General features: G+C 47.9%; 1 protein-coding gene and 1 long non-coding RNA gene across 4 annotated transcripts in view; both read left to right on the top strand.

Annotated features, from left to right (window-relative positions):
• FRMD6 (FERM domain containing 6) overlaps window positions 1-11608 on the top strand; it is a 144068-nt gene extending 132460 nt beyond the window's left edge. For all 3 annotated transcript variants that reach the window (XM_080977374.1, XM_080977373.1, XM_080977375.1), the window contains 3 exons: window positions 621-755; window positions 1902-1993; window positions 5127-11608. In XM_080977374.1, the coding sequence (XP_080833500.1) occupies window positions 621-755; window positions 1902-1993; window positions 5127-5411 (512 nt within the window). In that variant the 3' untranslated portion in view covers window positions 5412-11608. The remainder of the gene's footprint in view (window positions 1-620; window positions 756-1901; window positions 1994-5126) is intronic.
• Window positions 1-11608, top strand: part of LOC308470594 — an 80379-nt gene extending 68771 nt beyond the window's left edge. The window contains exon 2 of the long non-coding RNA XR_013982489.1: window positions 6740-11608. This is a non-coding gene — a long non-coding RNA (uncharacterized lncRNA). The remainder of the gene's footprint in view (window positions 1-6739) is intronic.
• Window positions 11609-14537: the final 2929 nt, after the last annotated feature.

Genomic DNA, 14537 nt, shown 5'->3' with positions numbered 1-14537 from the left:
ACCATATATATAGAAATGAGCAAACCAGTGATATTTTAGGGAGCAGGCTAGCAGGCGGGGCCCATGACTTACATCATAGGAGCCTACACAACACAAAACACTGTAGGTTTGATTTTAATTGGTTTTTATCTTATAGTTTGGAAATGTACATCCAGGTTTTTTTCCTTTAAATTTTTTTGGGGGCCTCCAAGAGAGTGGGGCCCTAAGCTATAGTTTGTTCAGCTTATACAGTCATACCTCAGGTTACAGCCGCTTCAGGTTGTGTTTTTTCAGGTTACAGACCGCCGAAACCCTGAAGTACCGGAATGGGTTACTTCCGGGTTTCGGCGGTCGCGCATGCGCAGAAGCGCTAAATCACAATTTGCGCATGTGCAGAAGCGCCGAATTGCAACCCATACGTGCGCAGACACGGGTTGCAAACGTTGCAGGTTGCAAGCGTGCATCCCACACGGATCACGTTCGCAACCCGAGCGTCCACTGTACGTAAATCCTGGATGGGGGAATCCCAAGGTCCTCTGCATGGGGGATGAGACGATGCTCTGCTGTGTCCTCCGTGCTCTTCCCTGTACTGCAGCCTCCCTTTCCCACTCCCATCTCACACCCCTCCATCTTTGGTTCAGAAATAGAGATGCTGGTCGATGACCCCCGAGACCTTGAGCCCACGAGCGAAAGGTCCCTGGACGACGTGAGTCCCGACGTCTGCATTTACATCACCGAAGACATGCTCATGGCCAGGAAGTTCAACGGGCACTCAGGTAAACCTCCCAGGAGCTCGGCATAAGCAAGGAAGCAATTAATAACAACAACAACAGCAATTTATTATTTATACCCCGCCCATCTGGCTGGGTTGCACCAGCCACTCTGTGCGGTTTCCAACAGAATATTAAAATACAATAATCTATTAAACATTAAAAAGGGATGCGGGTGGTGCTGTGGGCTAAACCACAGAGCCTAGGACTTGCCGATCAGAAGATCGGCGGTTTGAATCCCCGCGGCAGAGTGAGCTCCCGTTGCTCAGTCCCTGCTCCTGCCAACCTAGCAGTTTGAAAGCACGTCAAAGTGCAAGTAGATAAATAGGTACCGCTCTGGCAGGAAGGTAAACGGCGTTTCCGTGCGCTGCTCTGGTTCGCCAGAAGCGGCTTAGTCATGCTGGCCACATGACCCAGAAGCTGTACGCCGGCTCCCTTGGCCAGTAAAGCGAGATGAGCGCCGCAACCCCAGAGTCGGCCACGACTGGACCTAATGGTCAGGGGGTCCCTTTACCTTTACCTTTAAGGTTGTATCCGGCTATGCCATGCTCAAAGGAGAATCGTAGAATTGCAAAGTTGGAAAGGGGTACTAGGGGTCATCTAGTCCAAACCCCCCCCCCAGCAGTGCAGGAATCTGAACATAGTGCACCGCACAGCAAAATTCATTAAATGGGGATAAATAAACAATCCGTGCCAAGTTGAGATTTCCCAGGAAAAATAAGTAATAAGCAAGAGCTACATAATCTCACCATCCATTTGAACTGTAATGGCTACAGTCAGTTTAATCAATACCCTGAAACTGAAACTGAAATTGTGTTTTGTCTTAAAAAGCTATCGGATGATAAAAGAGTGGACGGGGTCTAATATCACATTGGCACTTCTTGTTCCAAGGTGTGATAAATGTGAACCGTCTCTGCACAAAATGGTTTTCGGGGATATATTACCAGTTCTGTCTCTTGAGCCACGTTCGCCCATTCCCACATTCTGAAAAAGCAGGCAGATGGTGGCGAAGCAATTGGATTTTTCCATTACGCTAAAAAGCAGGCTTCTGATGTACTGTTCCCTAAGGGGTACTTAGCGGTTCTGTTAAGAACTGGGCCGCCCTTGAATAATGACGAACCTCGGCTCTTTGCTTTCTTGTTTCCAACACAGGATTAGTCGTCAAAGAAGTCAGTTCGTCCACTTCCAGCTCTTCGGAGACCGTGGTCAAGCTTCGTGGCCAAAGCATTGATTCATTGCCCCAGGTTCGTAAGTTCTCCATGAGTCCATAAAGTTCTGCATCCGAGGCCATAAAACCATAGAATTGTGGAGTCTCTAGTGCAGGGGTCAGCACACTTTTTCACCAGGGGGCCGGTCCACTGTCCCTCAGACCTTGTGGGGGGCCGGACTTTATTTTTTGGGTGGGGGAATGAACGAATTCCTATGCCCCACAAATAACCCACAGATGCATTTTAAATAAAAGCACACATTCTACTCCTGTAAAAACACCAGGCAGGCCCCATAAATAACCCAAAGATGCGTTTTAAATAAAAGGATGCTTTCTACTCACGTAAAAACACGCTGATTCCCGGACCGTCCGCAGGACGGATTTAGAAGGCAATTGTGCCGGATCCGGCCCCCGGGCCTTAGTTTGCCTACCCCTGCTCTAGTGCAGGGGTCATGATCTATTGGTAGATCACGGGGTGTCTGTGGTAGATCGCTGGACCCTCCCCCCACCCCACAAAAGCTCAACAACTTTGGTAGATCACTGCCAGTTTTTTTTAATAGTGGGAGCAGATCTCAGTCTCTTGAAAGCTGCCTGCTCTAGGGTTTCCTTAAGCCAGTGGTTTTCAGCCCGTGCGCCCTGGCACCCTGGGGTGCCTTGAAGGATGGTCAGGGGTGCCGTGGGCAACACTGACCTCTTTCCTTCCCTCCCTCCTCTGATGCCCTCTTGCGTCTCTGCCTCCCAAAGGCTTGCAGGGCTGTTTGAGTTTTTTAAATTTTTTATTAGTTTTTATTAAATATTACAAGGAAAGAAAAAGAAAAAAGAAATAGAAACAAAAATCAATACATAACACGCAGACTAGAAAAGAAAAGAGACGAAAGCTAAAAGAAAAGAAAAAAAGAAAAAAATACTTTTCATAATCAATAATGCCAAATTTATACTTCGAACATTACTATATATATATATATATATATATCCTAGTTAAAATATTCTAAAAGACTTCCACCGCATTCACCACACGTCTCTTAGTTTCTACTTCACCTTTACACCTGTTCTTCAGTCACTCCTTTTTCTCGAGTTCTTTCATAGTCCATCAAATCTTTGTGTTCTCTGTATTCTTCACAAGGTTAGTCTAAGCACAACCAAACTTTCGTATTTGAGGCTTGCAGGGCTGTTTGTTGCCGCAGCAGCCCTGGCTGCAAGCTCCCCAGGCGAATGGTGCCTCTGGGGCTGGCCAGGAGGTGCTGCTTGCTAGCAGCTAAGGCAGCCTCAGAGTAAGCAAAGGAGGGAGGGAGCCCAGCCAGCCAGTCCGCCATCCCTTGCTGTTGGGAATGGACGGACAAGTCCCAGGCCTCTGTGGGGCAGTGTGAGGAGGCACCTCTCTTTGGGGATGCTCAGAGACCAGGGGCGGCGGCAGCAGCTGCCCAGAGGACTCCCAAGGAGAGGGGAGAGGAGAGGAGGCGGAGGGACCCCTCCACAAGGGAGGGTGTTCGAAAAGGGGTGAGGGGCTGCCAGTTCTGCAGGCAAGGGGGGGGATCTAACTGGGCTCCTGAGCCCCACAAGGGAGCCACAGAAAGAATGTAGTTGGTCAAGGGAGCCGTGGACTCCAAAAGGTGGACAGCTTCTGCCTTAAACCCTTCGATGGTTATATTTTCTGAGAATCCTCCGGAAAAATAATCTCTCAAAGGACCTGTTGATGGCATTTTACCATTGTACTGTGGAGAGTGTATTAACTTATGGTCTCTGTGTGTGGTTTGGGAGCTGCACGGTCAGGGGAAAAACCAATGCTGTCCAGGGTTGTAAAGACTGCGGCGAGAATAACTGGGTGCACTCTTCCCACCTTGGATCAAATCTATGCTTCCAGGTGCCATAAGAAAGCTGCAGAGATAGCGCAGGATAGTGCGCACCCCGGAAATGATCTCTTTCAGCTTCTGCCTTCTGGAAGAAGGTACAGGGTTATAAAGACTAGGACTAGCCGCCTGAGAAACAGTTTTTATCCAAATGCGATTTTGGTTTTAAACACAGTGTAAGGTAGTCTCTGTGGGAGTATATTGTATTTAATGATGGGGTATCAGAGGTTTTTTTGGGGGGGGTGGTTTAAGGGACGCGGGTGGCGCTGTAGGTTAAACCACAGAGCCTAGGACTTGCGGATCAGAAGGTCGGCGGTTCAAATCCCCACGACATGGTGAGCTCCCGTTGCTCGGTCCCTGCTCCTGCCAACCTAGCAGTTCAAAAGCACGTCAAAGTGCAAGTAGATAAATAGGTACCGCTCCAGCGGGAAGGTAAACGACGTTTCCGTGCGCTTCTCTGGTTCGCCAGAAGCGGCTTAGTCCTGCTGGCCACACGACCCGGAAGCTGTATGCCGGCTCCCTCGGTCAGTAAAGCGAGATGAGCGCCGCAACCCCAGAGTCGGCCATGACTGGACCTAATGGTCAGGGGTCCCTTTACCTTTAAGGTAGTCTCTGTGGGAGTATATTGTATTTAATTATGGGGTATCAGAGTTTTTAGAGGGCTAACCAGGCTGGGATAGCAGGCTTGTTGGTTGTTGTTTTTTTTAAAATAATATTTATTAAAATTTCAAAAGAAGAAAAATCACATTAATAATAAAATTAACAATAAAAAGGAAAAATACAAAATACAAAAAGGAAAAAACAGTTAAAAACAATTCCATCTTTTCATCACTTCTTTTACATTTACTTGTTTCCCGGACCTCCTCATACCTCCCTCTTTTGTATTCCAATTTAATATGTTAATCCAGCAATTCCTTTCCCTCCTTTTTAATCCTAATCTTTAATCTTGATAAATTATAACATTAAATTTGTACATATTAAAAACCAATTTTTCCATATTTTTTTATACCATTACCGCTAGAAACCGCTTAACTTCAATCCATCATCATTCTAACATTCATTAATTTTACAATATTTCTGTAAGTAGTCTTTAAGTTTCTTCCAATCTTCTTCCATCGACTCTTCTCCCTGGTCTCGGATTCTGCCAGTCATTTCCGCCAATTCCATATAGTCCATCATTTTCATCTGCCATTCCTCCAGTGTGGGTAGATCTTGTGTCTTCCAGGCTTGTTGGTTTTTGAAGGTCTGATGCAGATATTTTTCAATTTCGTTGTTCTGTATGGGACAATGACAATAAAGATGATTGTTTCCTGTTTCCTGCAGACGGCCTGCCGGAAGCCAAAGACCTCCACTGACCGGCACAGCTTGAGCTTGGACGACATCCGGCTCTACCAAAAGGACTTCCTGCGACTGGCCAGCCTCTGCCAGGAGACAGCCCAGAGCTACACCTTCGGCTGTGGCCACGGACTGGCCGAAGAGGGCCTCTACTGCAACGGCTGCTTAGCGCAGCAATGCATCAACATTCACGACACTTTCCCCGTCAAGAGGACCAGCAAGTACTTCTCTCTGGATCTCGCCCACGAAGAAGTCCCGGAGTTTGTCGTCTGACGCTGCCTCTTCAGAAACGCCTCCGGAGCTGGGTACTCGGGAGGAAGGTTGACCCAAGAAAGAGGACCACAGATTGCCTGGATTATTTCTGGTGCCATAGCAGGGGCATATAGAGATATATATTCCCCATCAATTTTTCTTCTCGGATACTACACAGATCCTGTGTGTTGCACTTTGACAAAAATGTGCCTGTCCCAAAGGCGGTTTCTTTCTGAATCGATGTCCGCGGTGGGATTTGCTCTGGAAACACGGCGGTCTTCTGTTCTCGGAAAAGGGGAGGCCAGCCTTGAGCACTTGTTGGCTCTCTCGTTTTGACAAGAAAAACAGATGCACAAAGATTGGCCTTTTAATTTTATTTGCCTCACGCCAAGCTGCCGTCTTTCTTCCGCGCTTCAGGTGGCCGTGGCTTCTTCCTGCGTCACATTTTGCAGCTTTCTTTGGGTCGGCCGTCATGGCATCGATGCTGAAAGCGAGGACACCAGTCTCTATAGTCTTCTTTCTCCCCCCCCCCAACCCTTTTTACTTCCTGCACTGTGTCAAGCCAAAGAAATCGTCCCAAACGGGAAGCCATCGAGACCACAGGTGTGAGCAATAACTGACCAAAGGGACTTTGTCCTTCTTCGGTCGAGAGGCCTGGGGGAGGGCGGCAAGTGTGTCACGATGCAGTCGGGCCACCATTTTCCTGTTCTTCCCCACCGAAAGGAAAAGGACTGCGGTGACATCATCTCCCATCTGATATTTTGTGTTGTTTACAAAAGAAAAAGGGGAAGATAAAAACAGGCCTAAAAACCAATGTTCAGAAAAGTGGGATTTTGAAAGCTGCTGGAAGCTTTTTCATTTGAGGTGGAAACAACCTCATGAACAGATAATCTGTCAGGATGTAGCAATAAGGTTTGCTGACCAAAGTACCTTAAATTTGAGAGAGAGAAAGAGAGAGAGATTATATATAAAAAATGCGTATATAAGTATAGAGAGGAGTATTTGTTTATTGTATGCTTGAACTTGCAGATCTCCCATTTTACGTTTTGTTTTTCTGTTTTAAATGCCTTTTGTAGAAAAAGTTAACTACCCCCCCAACACCCCATGTTACATATATAGACAATCTTATAAGCTCTACTTACACACAGGGAAGAAAACTTGCTCCCCTTTTCTTTTTGCTGTCGAGGGAGGGGGGGTGTTGTTGCTGCGTCGTAAGCATGGCGTCTTCCTCACCCCCATAATATATCTTTGCTGTTTTCTTTTTTTGAACTGGGTCTTCGGTGTATCCCTTCTGCCATCCTCTGACCACAGGCTCATTAGGAGAATAGTTTTGCCCCCTTACCATTCAGCATAGCTCTTATAAAACAAACACGCCAAATACTTTACAAATACAGTAACATTTGTGGGCAGCAAACGCATCTTTGACCTGACCTCCTATGTGCAGCTATAGCAAGATTGCATCTTACGTGCGTTGAGCTTGCACGATTTCGACCATACGCGGTCGGAGGCAGACCAGTTGGAATCGCGCAACTGAACTCCAAACGAGGTAGAGATCTTTATAGAGCTCCTTACATTCTCCGCCTTGCTTGAGGGGCAAGGCCTGCTCAGGGCGCCACCTTGGGGATGCTCGTGCAAGATCTCGCAGGGCCATCTGGGTTCGTGCGAGATTTCGTGTGAGCCTCCCAGAGCCAGTGTTCTGGGCTGGCCTTCATCCCCAAGTTAAGACAGAGAGCTAAGCTGTCTTGAAAGCTTTTTTTTGCTGCTGGATCCGTGTGGTTTACCCGGCACAAAAGGAGCTTTTAATCTCTCTGCCTTACTTGCACACACCTGGTAGCTGCAGACGCGACTCAAGGGGTTTGGATATATATGATTTCCGTGCATACGCAGAACCCTTGGAACCAAACCTCCACGTAAGATGTACAATCTTTATTAGTCTTCCGTGGAATAAAATAGCGCAAAGGTATGTGCACTGCCAGAGAGCTGGAATTGGCCATGACTTCTGCTTCGTGACCCAAGCAGTAGCAAACATATTTCGGGGGGGGGCAGCCCCATATTCTGTGCTGAGCAGCGTTCCCCATAACCTGAACTTGGAGCCGAGAGCTTTAGAAGGTGGCGCTCGGCTTCTCCGTTCTTCTGGAAAAGTTGTGCCATTCTCCAAGGGGAAGGAGGCTGGTGTTCAGAGGATGGCCATGTTGGAGTTACGTGTTTTCAGTAAACGGGTGTGGGTTGTCCCCTCTCTCAAATTGTCCCAAGACCTTCAGCCGTTCTGCGGGAGCGGGGGAAGCAAAACGATTTAAGTTTCTTAGCACGATGCCTTTTTAAAAAAGCACGCGAACAAATATTTTTTGAGAGGTTTTGTATCCACAGCCATACAGCATCGCCATATTTTGATACACTTGTCTTTTTTCTAACTGGAGCCTTCTTAAATATATATATGTACCTGTATATATATATTATTTTATAAAGCTGAAAGCAAGGATATTTTTCTAAAGAGGCAGAAAATTTCCATTCTTTCCTTTCCCTCCCCACCTTCCCCCTGTTTTGGTATCGAAAGAGGCTGACCAGCTAATCAGTATTAACAGTTGAGCCAAGAGAAGTCTCAAGTTGGGCACGTCTAGATTCTGCCAATTGCTTCAGATGATCTTTCACTGGTACCTGCGCTCCTCAGCATGTCAGCCCAAGATGTTTGCAGCTTCCTTTTGAGATTTTGCTTTGTGATACAGGCAGGGGTGTGCTTGTTTGTGTGTCGTAAAGCAGCAGTTGCAGTGAGACTGCACGTCCCTTATGTTGTGCTTTGCCATTGGCACTCCCCGTTTGGCACAGGTGCCCCCCTCCCCTTCTCCATAGCATTCTGGTACCAGCCGTTGCAAATTGCAGACTCCACCCCTGGCAGGCCAATCTTAATCCCTCCTCAGCCAAGGGTTTGTCTTGCCCTCACCTGGGGATTCAAGCACCTGGAAGGCTGCAATACACGGAGAGTGGACCGTGTTGGGCTTGGAGGACTGTACATAAAGGAGCAATGTTGTCGTTGCTTGCCCTGTTCCTCGCTTCCCATTGGACAGCCCTCTTGTCATTTGACGCACCATCAGAATTTGCCCGCCCAGATCTGTAGACAGAGGCTGGATCTAGGTGAGACAAATTTCGGCAAGGAACGAGGCTGACCTTTCACTCTGGTGTGGTGGTCAGAGTGCTTGAGAAGGGCAGGTGATATTACCAATAAGCTTGACTGGTTTACCCTGGAGACTTTATTTTGGAGAAGGAAGAGGAGATTTTCTGAAATTAGCCGTTTCCCAGTCTCCGGTGAATGCCCCAGCACTGCACGATCGCACAAGTCAGCCATCGCGGTTTGCATAACACTTTCCTCTGTGTCTCTTGAGACACAGGTAATAACAGCGACCGCTCACCTGACGCGACCCTTTCGTCCGTCCCAGATGCATGGCTGCAGCCAAATTCCTTGATTCCAATTCCTATCGATCAGCTTTTTGTCGTTGCTGTTCCTGAGCTGAACTTCTGAACGATCTAAGGCAGCCTTTGCTAACCTGGTGCCGTGCAGAGGTGTTTAAACTACAGTTCCCATGAGCTTCCAGCATCATGCTGCCATGCAGATGGGAACTGCGGTCCAAGCACCTTTGCACGACACCAGGATAGCCAAGGCTGATCTCAAGTCATAATATCAGGCGGCAGTCAATTTGTACGGTGAAACTGCAGGCTGATATTAAATGCAGATGTACACACACATCCTGATCTAATCTGAGTTGGATTCAGATGAGCATCTGTGTCATGGAGGAACACCTGTGAAGTCGTTATGCAGTGATGAGAATTTTCCTCCATAGGGTCTAGCCGCATGTGAGGGCCAAGTCTCGGCACGCTGACTCAGCCGATTTGAAACATGAGGGAGGTGAGCTCAAAAGTGCCTTATTCCCAAATGCCACAGGTGGGCACACGGCTTCAGCTGTGCTTGCCGTTTGGCGAAGTTTGAAGCCGCCTCCGTCACCCAGCCTGTTGTCTTGCGTCCGATCAAAAATGGAGAAGCTCTGTAGATAAAAACAGTTCTTGCCATTAGAGGGCAGTATCACCCTGGCGACTGAGCGGAGGAATGTTCCGGATTTCGGTTCACCGCTGTGTTGACGAAGGCGAGTGTTGCGCCTTGCGAGACTGAGCTGCGTGATTGGACAAGCCATCTCGTTTCTCGTCTTTCTGGCTTTTAGTGTAGAAGTAAAGATGCTCTGTGGACATCATCGGAAGCCGTATCTCACGGTCGCACAAAAGCCGAGGCTGGATCTGTGGGTCTGTGTTGCCGCTGCTTAAAATAAGACTTAAAACATCAACAACAGTTGACCTGGTGTGCGGTCTGTTGTCTGGCTTCTGTGTGATAACACTTGCCTTGCGGGGAACGCTCGCTTTGTTTTATAGAACCAGCTGTGAGGGTCTTTGTGCATAAACTTTCAATTTGTTTGGACGGTTTCAGCTGAAAACTCACTGCTTGTGCGTAAGTGTTGCATGGCGGCATAAGCCAGGGACAGAGACCTCGAGCAATGAGTGCAGAGGGAATTAGACGCATATGCAGAGAGCCCGCCAGGAAAAAGTTGCCTTTGTGGGTCCAAGCAGTGTCTTCAGAGATGGGCTGGTGGATCCCAGTGGATGTCGGCGGTGTGACAAATGTGTGATTTGTTCCTTCCCGATCCCCACAGCAAATGGAGGCAGAATTGCCCAGCTGGTTCTAAGGGCGGGCAAGGCCTTGGGATGGCAGCAGGGCCTGCCAGGTAGTGGCACCGTCCTTGAGAAGCCCAACCTCACACCTGAAGAGAGGTCAGCTCTGGGAACGGGCCCGCAACTCGGTGCTTGCATCCAAAGCAGCGCAAAGTCTCTTCTTCCGTTTGGATTTCTGCCGTGGGACGTCCCCCTCGCCTGCACCCTCCCCAAATCTGCTCCGGATTTAGCAGGCCAGGGAGGGGGGGGAAGTGCCAAGCTAACTCCTTGCCCTAACCGGACGAGGGACTCAGCACCACTTTGGATATGAGTCCCTGCTTTGCACGCCTCGCATCCCAGCTTCTAACCCTGGCATCTCCAGCGACCGGATCCCAACTTGCAGGGCGGAAAGCTGCTGCCAGACAGAGCAAGACACTATATTCCCAGGTAGACCAGTGGCTTGGCTCAGTGTGGTTGAAGGCAGTCTGTTCACACTTCTGCCTGCTTCATGTCTAAAGCGTGGATCTGATTTTCAGAGAAGGTGCCTTGCAGGGAGTCAGGCCAGCTCAGAATTCCCTACCCCAGCGTTTCCCAAACTTGGGACTCCAGCCGTTGATGGACTACAACTCCCATCATCCCTAGCTAGCAAGGACGGTCAGGGCTCATGGGAGTTGTTGTTGTCCAAAAGAAGCTGGAGACCCGTGTTGGGGAAACACTGCTCTACACTGACCGGCAGTAGCTGTCCGGGGGCTCGGGCAGCGGACATTCCCAGCGTGACCCAGAGGTGCTGCTTGAAATTGCACCTGAGACCTTCTTTCTGCAAATCACTGGGCTTGGCGGCCTCTAATGCGCAGGGATGCTCAAACTCCTCCTGACCCCTTCCTCAAAAGGAGGCGTGTTGGTTCCTTGCCACATGCCCTCCCCTTTCCATCAGCAAAAGACTTACGGGGTGGGAGCTGCATGGAACCAACCCCTGCTCCACTGCTCCTTTAGACCTGAGCAAACCAGAGCCGCAGAGGTCCCTTCCGGGGTCACCGGGGGCACGAACATCGTGGCAGCCTCCAGGGTCCTCACTGTGCGATGAGGGGCGGCACTGAATTGTGCCACTGGGGAAGATAGCCTTTGGCCCGTAACGCGTTGGTGTGGTTTAAGGGAAGGGGGTATGGAAGAAGCAAGTCCTTTTGTATTATAGATGTCCAAAGGAGGCCATATGCTACCAGCCTGTATTTTTATATATATCTCTATCGTATATACTTTTTGCATTTCTGGGAACTCTTTGCCGGGTCTGGGTGGCGCCCCGGTTGCTGTCGCCACAGACCCCCGGCTCCAAGCGCTGCACCGCTCAGACAAGCCCCTGCTCCTTTCTGTGAAAGGCTCTTCCCCGTCCGGGCGGTGGGCAGTGGCGCGCCAGCAGCCGGGAGCAACGCGCTGAAAGGAGCATAGCCAATTTGCGTTTGTCACGCGGGACGTTTGCAGTGCGCGGCCTTCTGTTCGAAGAAATGACAATAAAAGTCGCAGTTTACATTGCAGCAGCTCCTCTGGTCTTTTTTTTGAGCGGAGCGTCTCCCTCCCCACACTAAGGGGGTGGTGGGGAAACCCAGCCCTCAAAATAGCACATACATATCTGCATTCTCGACTGGCAACCCAGAGAGAGGTGAGTCAGAGGAGAGAAGGTGGAGCCATAGAGTCCTCGGGCTCCGTAAACACCTTGGAGATCCAGCATAACAAAGAGGGGCATGTTTGCTGTTGTGAATTCTTCCTTAAGTCCTGAGGCAGCCATCGGAAAGCTATAGTCCCTCTTCCTCACTTATTCACATAAACTGTGGAACTCTCTGCCACAAGAGGCAGGGATGGTGGCCACCAACCTAGATGGCTTGGAAGAGAATTAGACAAGTTCTAATTCTGAATTCTAATCTAAGAGTGGTTGGGGAAACCCAGGTGGGCAGGATATTATTATTATTATTATTATTATTATTATTATTCACAGAGGAGAGGGTTATCAACGGCAACCAGCCACAAAGGCTAAGCTCTGCCTTCCCAACTCGCCACAGCAACACTTCTGAATACCATTTGCTGGAAACCACAGAAGGGGAGAGTTGCTCTTGTTTGTTTTTTTGTTTTGTTTTTAAATTAATATTGAACTTTATTAAGTACAAATTAGAAAAACATACATATTTACAACAAAAGAAAATACAAAAGAAAAAGAAAATACATATAACCAAGGAAAAAATTAGAGAATATTTTATCTCTTTTCATATTTACAGTTATTTATACCTCTATAAAATGCTATTCACAATAAAGGAGTGAAGTGAAAGGTAAAATATCAGAAAAAACAACAAAGAAAAAATAAAGAAGTAGAAAAAGATCAAAAGTGAAAATTTTTAAAAGTAGATAAGTATTCACTATACATAGGCATTTCCAATCTATATTTATATTTGATTGTATAATTTCATCTTGCTCTTCTATTTGAATCCTCCTTTCGGGTTTCCCACAATGGGCATCTGGTCAGCCACTGTGAGAACAGGACGCTGGACTCGATGGGCCCCCTTTGGCCTGACCCTGCAGCCAGGCCTCTTCTGCCATTCTTAATGCGAATGTCTCCCTGGGCGGACCTGAAAATGATGCTTGCTTTATAGAAGGACCTTCCATGCCAAACTCTGCATCTGCGAATAGGGAAAACACTCTTCGGAGGAAGTGATTTGGCTGCCTGCTGCCATCTTGTGGCAGGATGCGACCACGAGAATCTGAGCAGCCCAGCATAGAAGCTGGATGAGTGAGGAGATACTTGAGGGCATAACGGACAGCCAAGCACATGTTTCATGGGCATATCCCTGGTTTGGCCTTTACTTTTGCCATCCGAATGAGGCCTCTAGTGGAGCTCCTGTAACTTCACTGTGGATCCCTAGATGGCGATGGAGGGCAAGGATTCTGAGTGGGAGCCCTAATGCACTCCCTGCCTTGGTGATTGACAACTTAGGCTGGCAGGGGCTGATGGGAGTTGGAGTCCAGCAGGACCTGGCGAGCAACAGGTTGCTTTTCCCCATACGCAGGACGTTTTCATTAGCATACTGAAGCTCTATGACGGAAGTTATGGTAACCTTACTTTTCATTTTCAGCCTGCTCAGATTAAAAAGCTTTCCATCTGTCCAATATATGATTTCTACTCCGGTGGGGAGTTTCCCTTTGACAAAGTGTAGGATCATGGCAATGAAAATAAGGAATAGAATTGGGGCAATAACACAACCCTGTTTAATACCTGATCCCACTGTTGCTGTCATTATCATGGAGGAGCCGAAGGATGTTCACAAATTGATCTGGGCAGCTGATTTTCAGAAGGACAGTCCACAGGGCAGTGTGATTTACAGTGTCCAAGGTCTTAGTCAGGTCAATAAATGCCATGTACAGCGGTTGGTTTTGCTCTCTGCATTTTCCCTGAAGCTGTCGAGTGGTGAAAATCCTGACTGCTGTCCCCCTAGAAAGTCAAAAACCATTTTGGGATTCAGGAAGGGTAGCCTCGGATATAGTTAGGAGACGGTTTGCTAAGATCCTTAAAATAATTTTGCAAGCTGCAGCTACTAAAGAGATTGTTTCCACAATCCATTCTATCACCTTTAAAAAAAAAAAAAAGATTGATAATTTTGGCATCCCTAAAGTCTGCTGGGATCTCCTCTCTCTCCCATATTTTTTCGATGGTGTAACGTTGGAAAGTGTCAATCACTTTTCCTACCCTCATTCCACATGGGTCAACACTGATGCCAAAATCCAGCATCACCTGAGCTCTGTAAGTGCAGCTTTCTCCCAACTGAAGCGCAGAGTGTTTGAGGATTGGGACATCCACAGGGAAACCCAAATGCTTGTTTGCAAAGCTATTCTACTAACAACTTTACTGTATTCTTGTGAAACATGGACCACATATAAACAACATCTCCAGCTCCTCGAAAGACTCCATCAACGGTGTCCCCGAAAAATTTTACACATCACTTTGAAAGATAGGTGAACTAATGCCAGTGTACTGGAAGAAGCAAAGATCACCAGTGTTGAAGCAATGATTCTTCAACATCAACTTCGCTCAACTAGTCATGCTTTTCAGATGCCTGATGATCGTCTTCCAAAGCAACTACTCTATTCCCAACTTAAAAATGGAAAGCATAATGCTGGTGATCAACAAAAAAGGTTTAAAGACTCTCTCAAGGCAAATCTAAAAGAATGTAGTATAAACACTGACAACTGGGAAACACTGACCTGCGAGTGCTTCAGTTGGAGAACAGCCTTGACCAAAGGTGTCATGGGTTTTGAAGATGCTTGAACTCAGGACGAAGGGGAGAAATGTTCTAAGAGGAAGGCATGCTTGGCAAATCCACACCGTGATCATCTCTTGTCTCCTGGGTCCCCTCCTCTCCTGCCTCTGAGTCTGGACTGCTATCTGCCCCAGCCTCTTCCCGCTCACTAAACCCTGTC

The sequence above is a fragment of the Podarcis pityusensis genome (genome assembly GCF_964106645.2).
Source record: "Podarcis pityusensis genome assembly, chromosome: 1".
NCBI lineage: Eukaryota > Metazoa > Chordata > Lepidosauria > Squamata > Lacertidae > Podarcis > Podarcis pityusensis.
The sequence above is the reverse complement of the archived record's forward strand: the minus strand, read 5'-3'. Positions and strand labels throughout refer to the sequence as shown.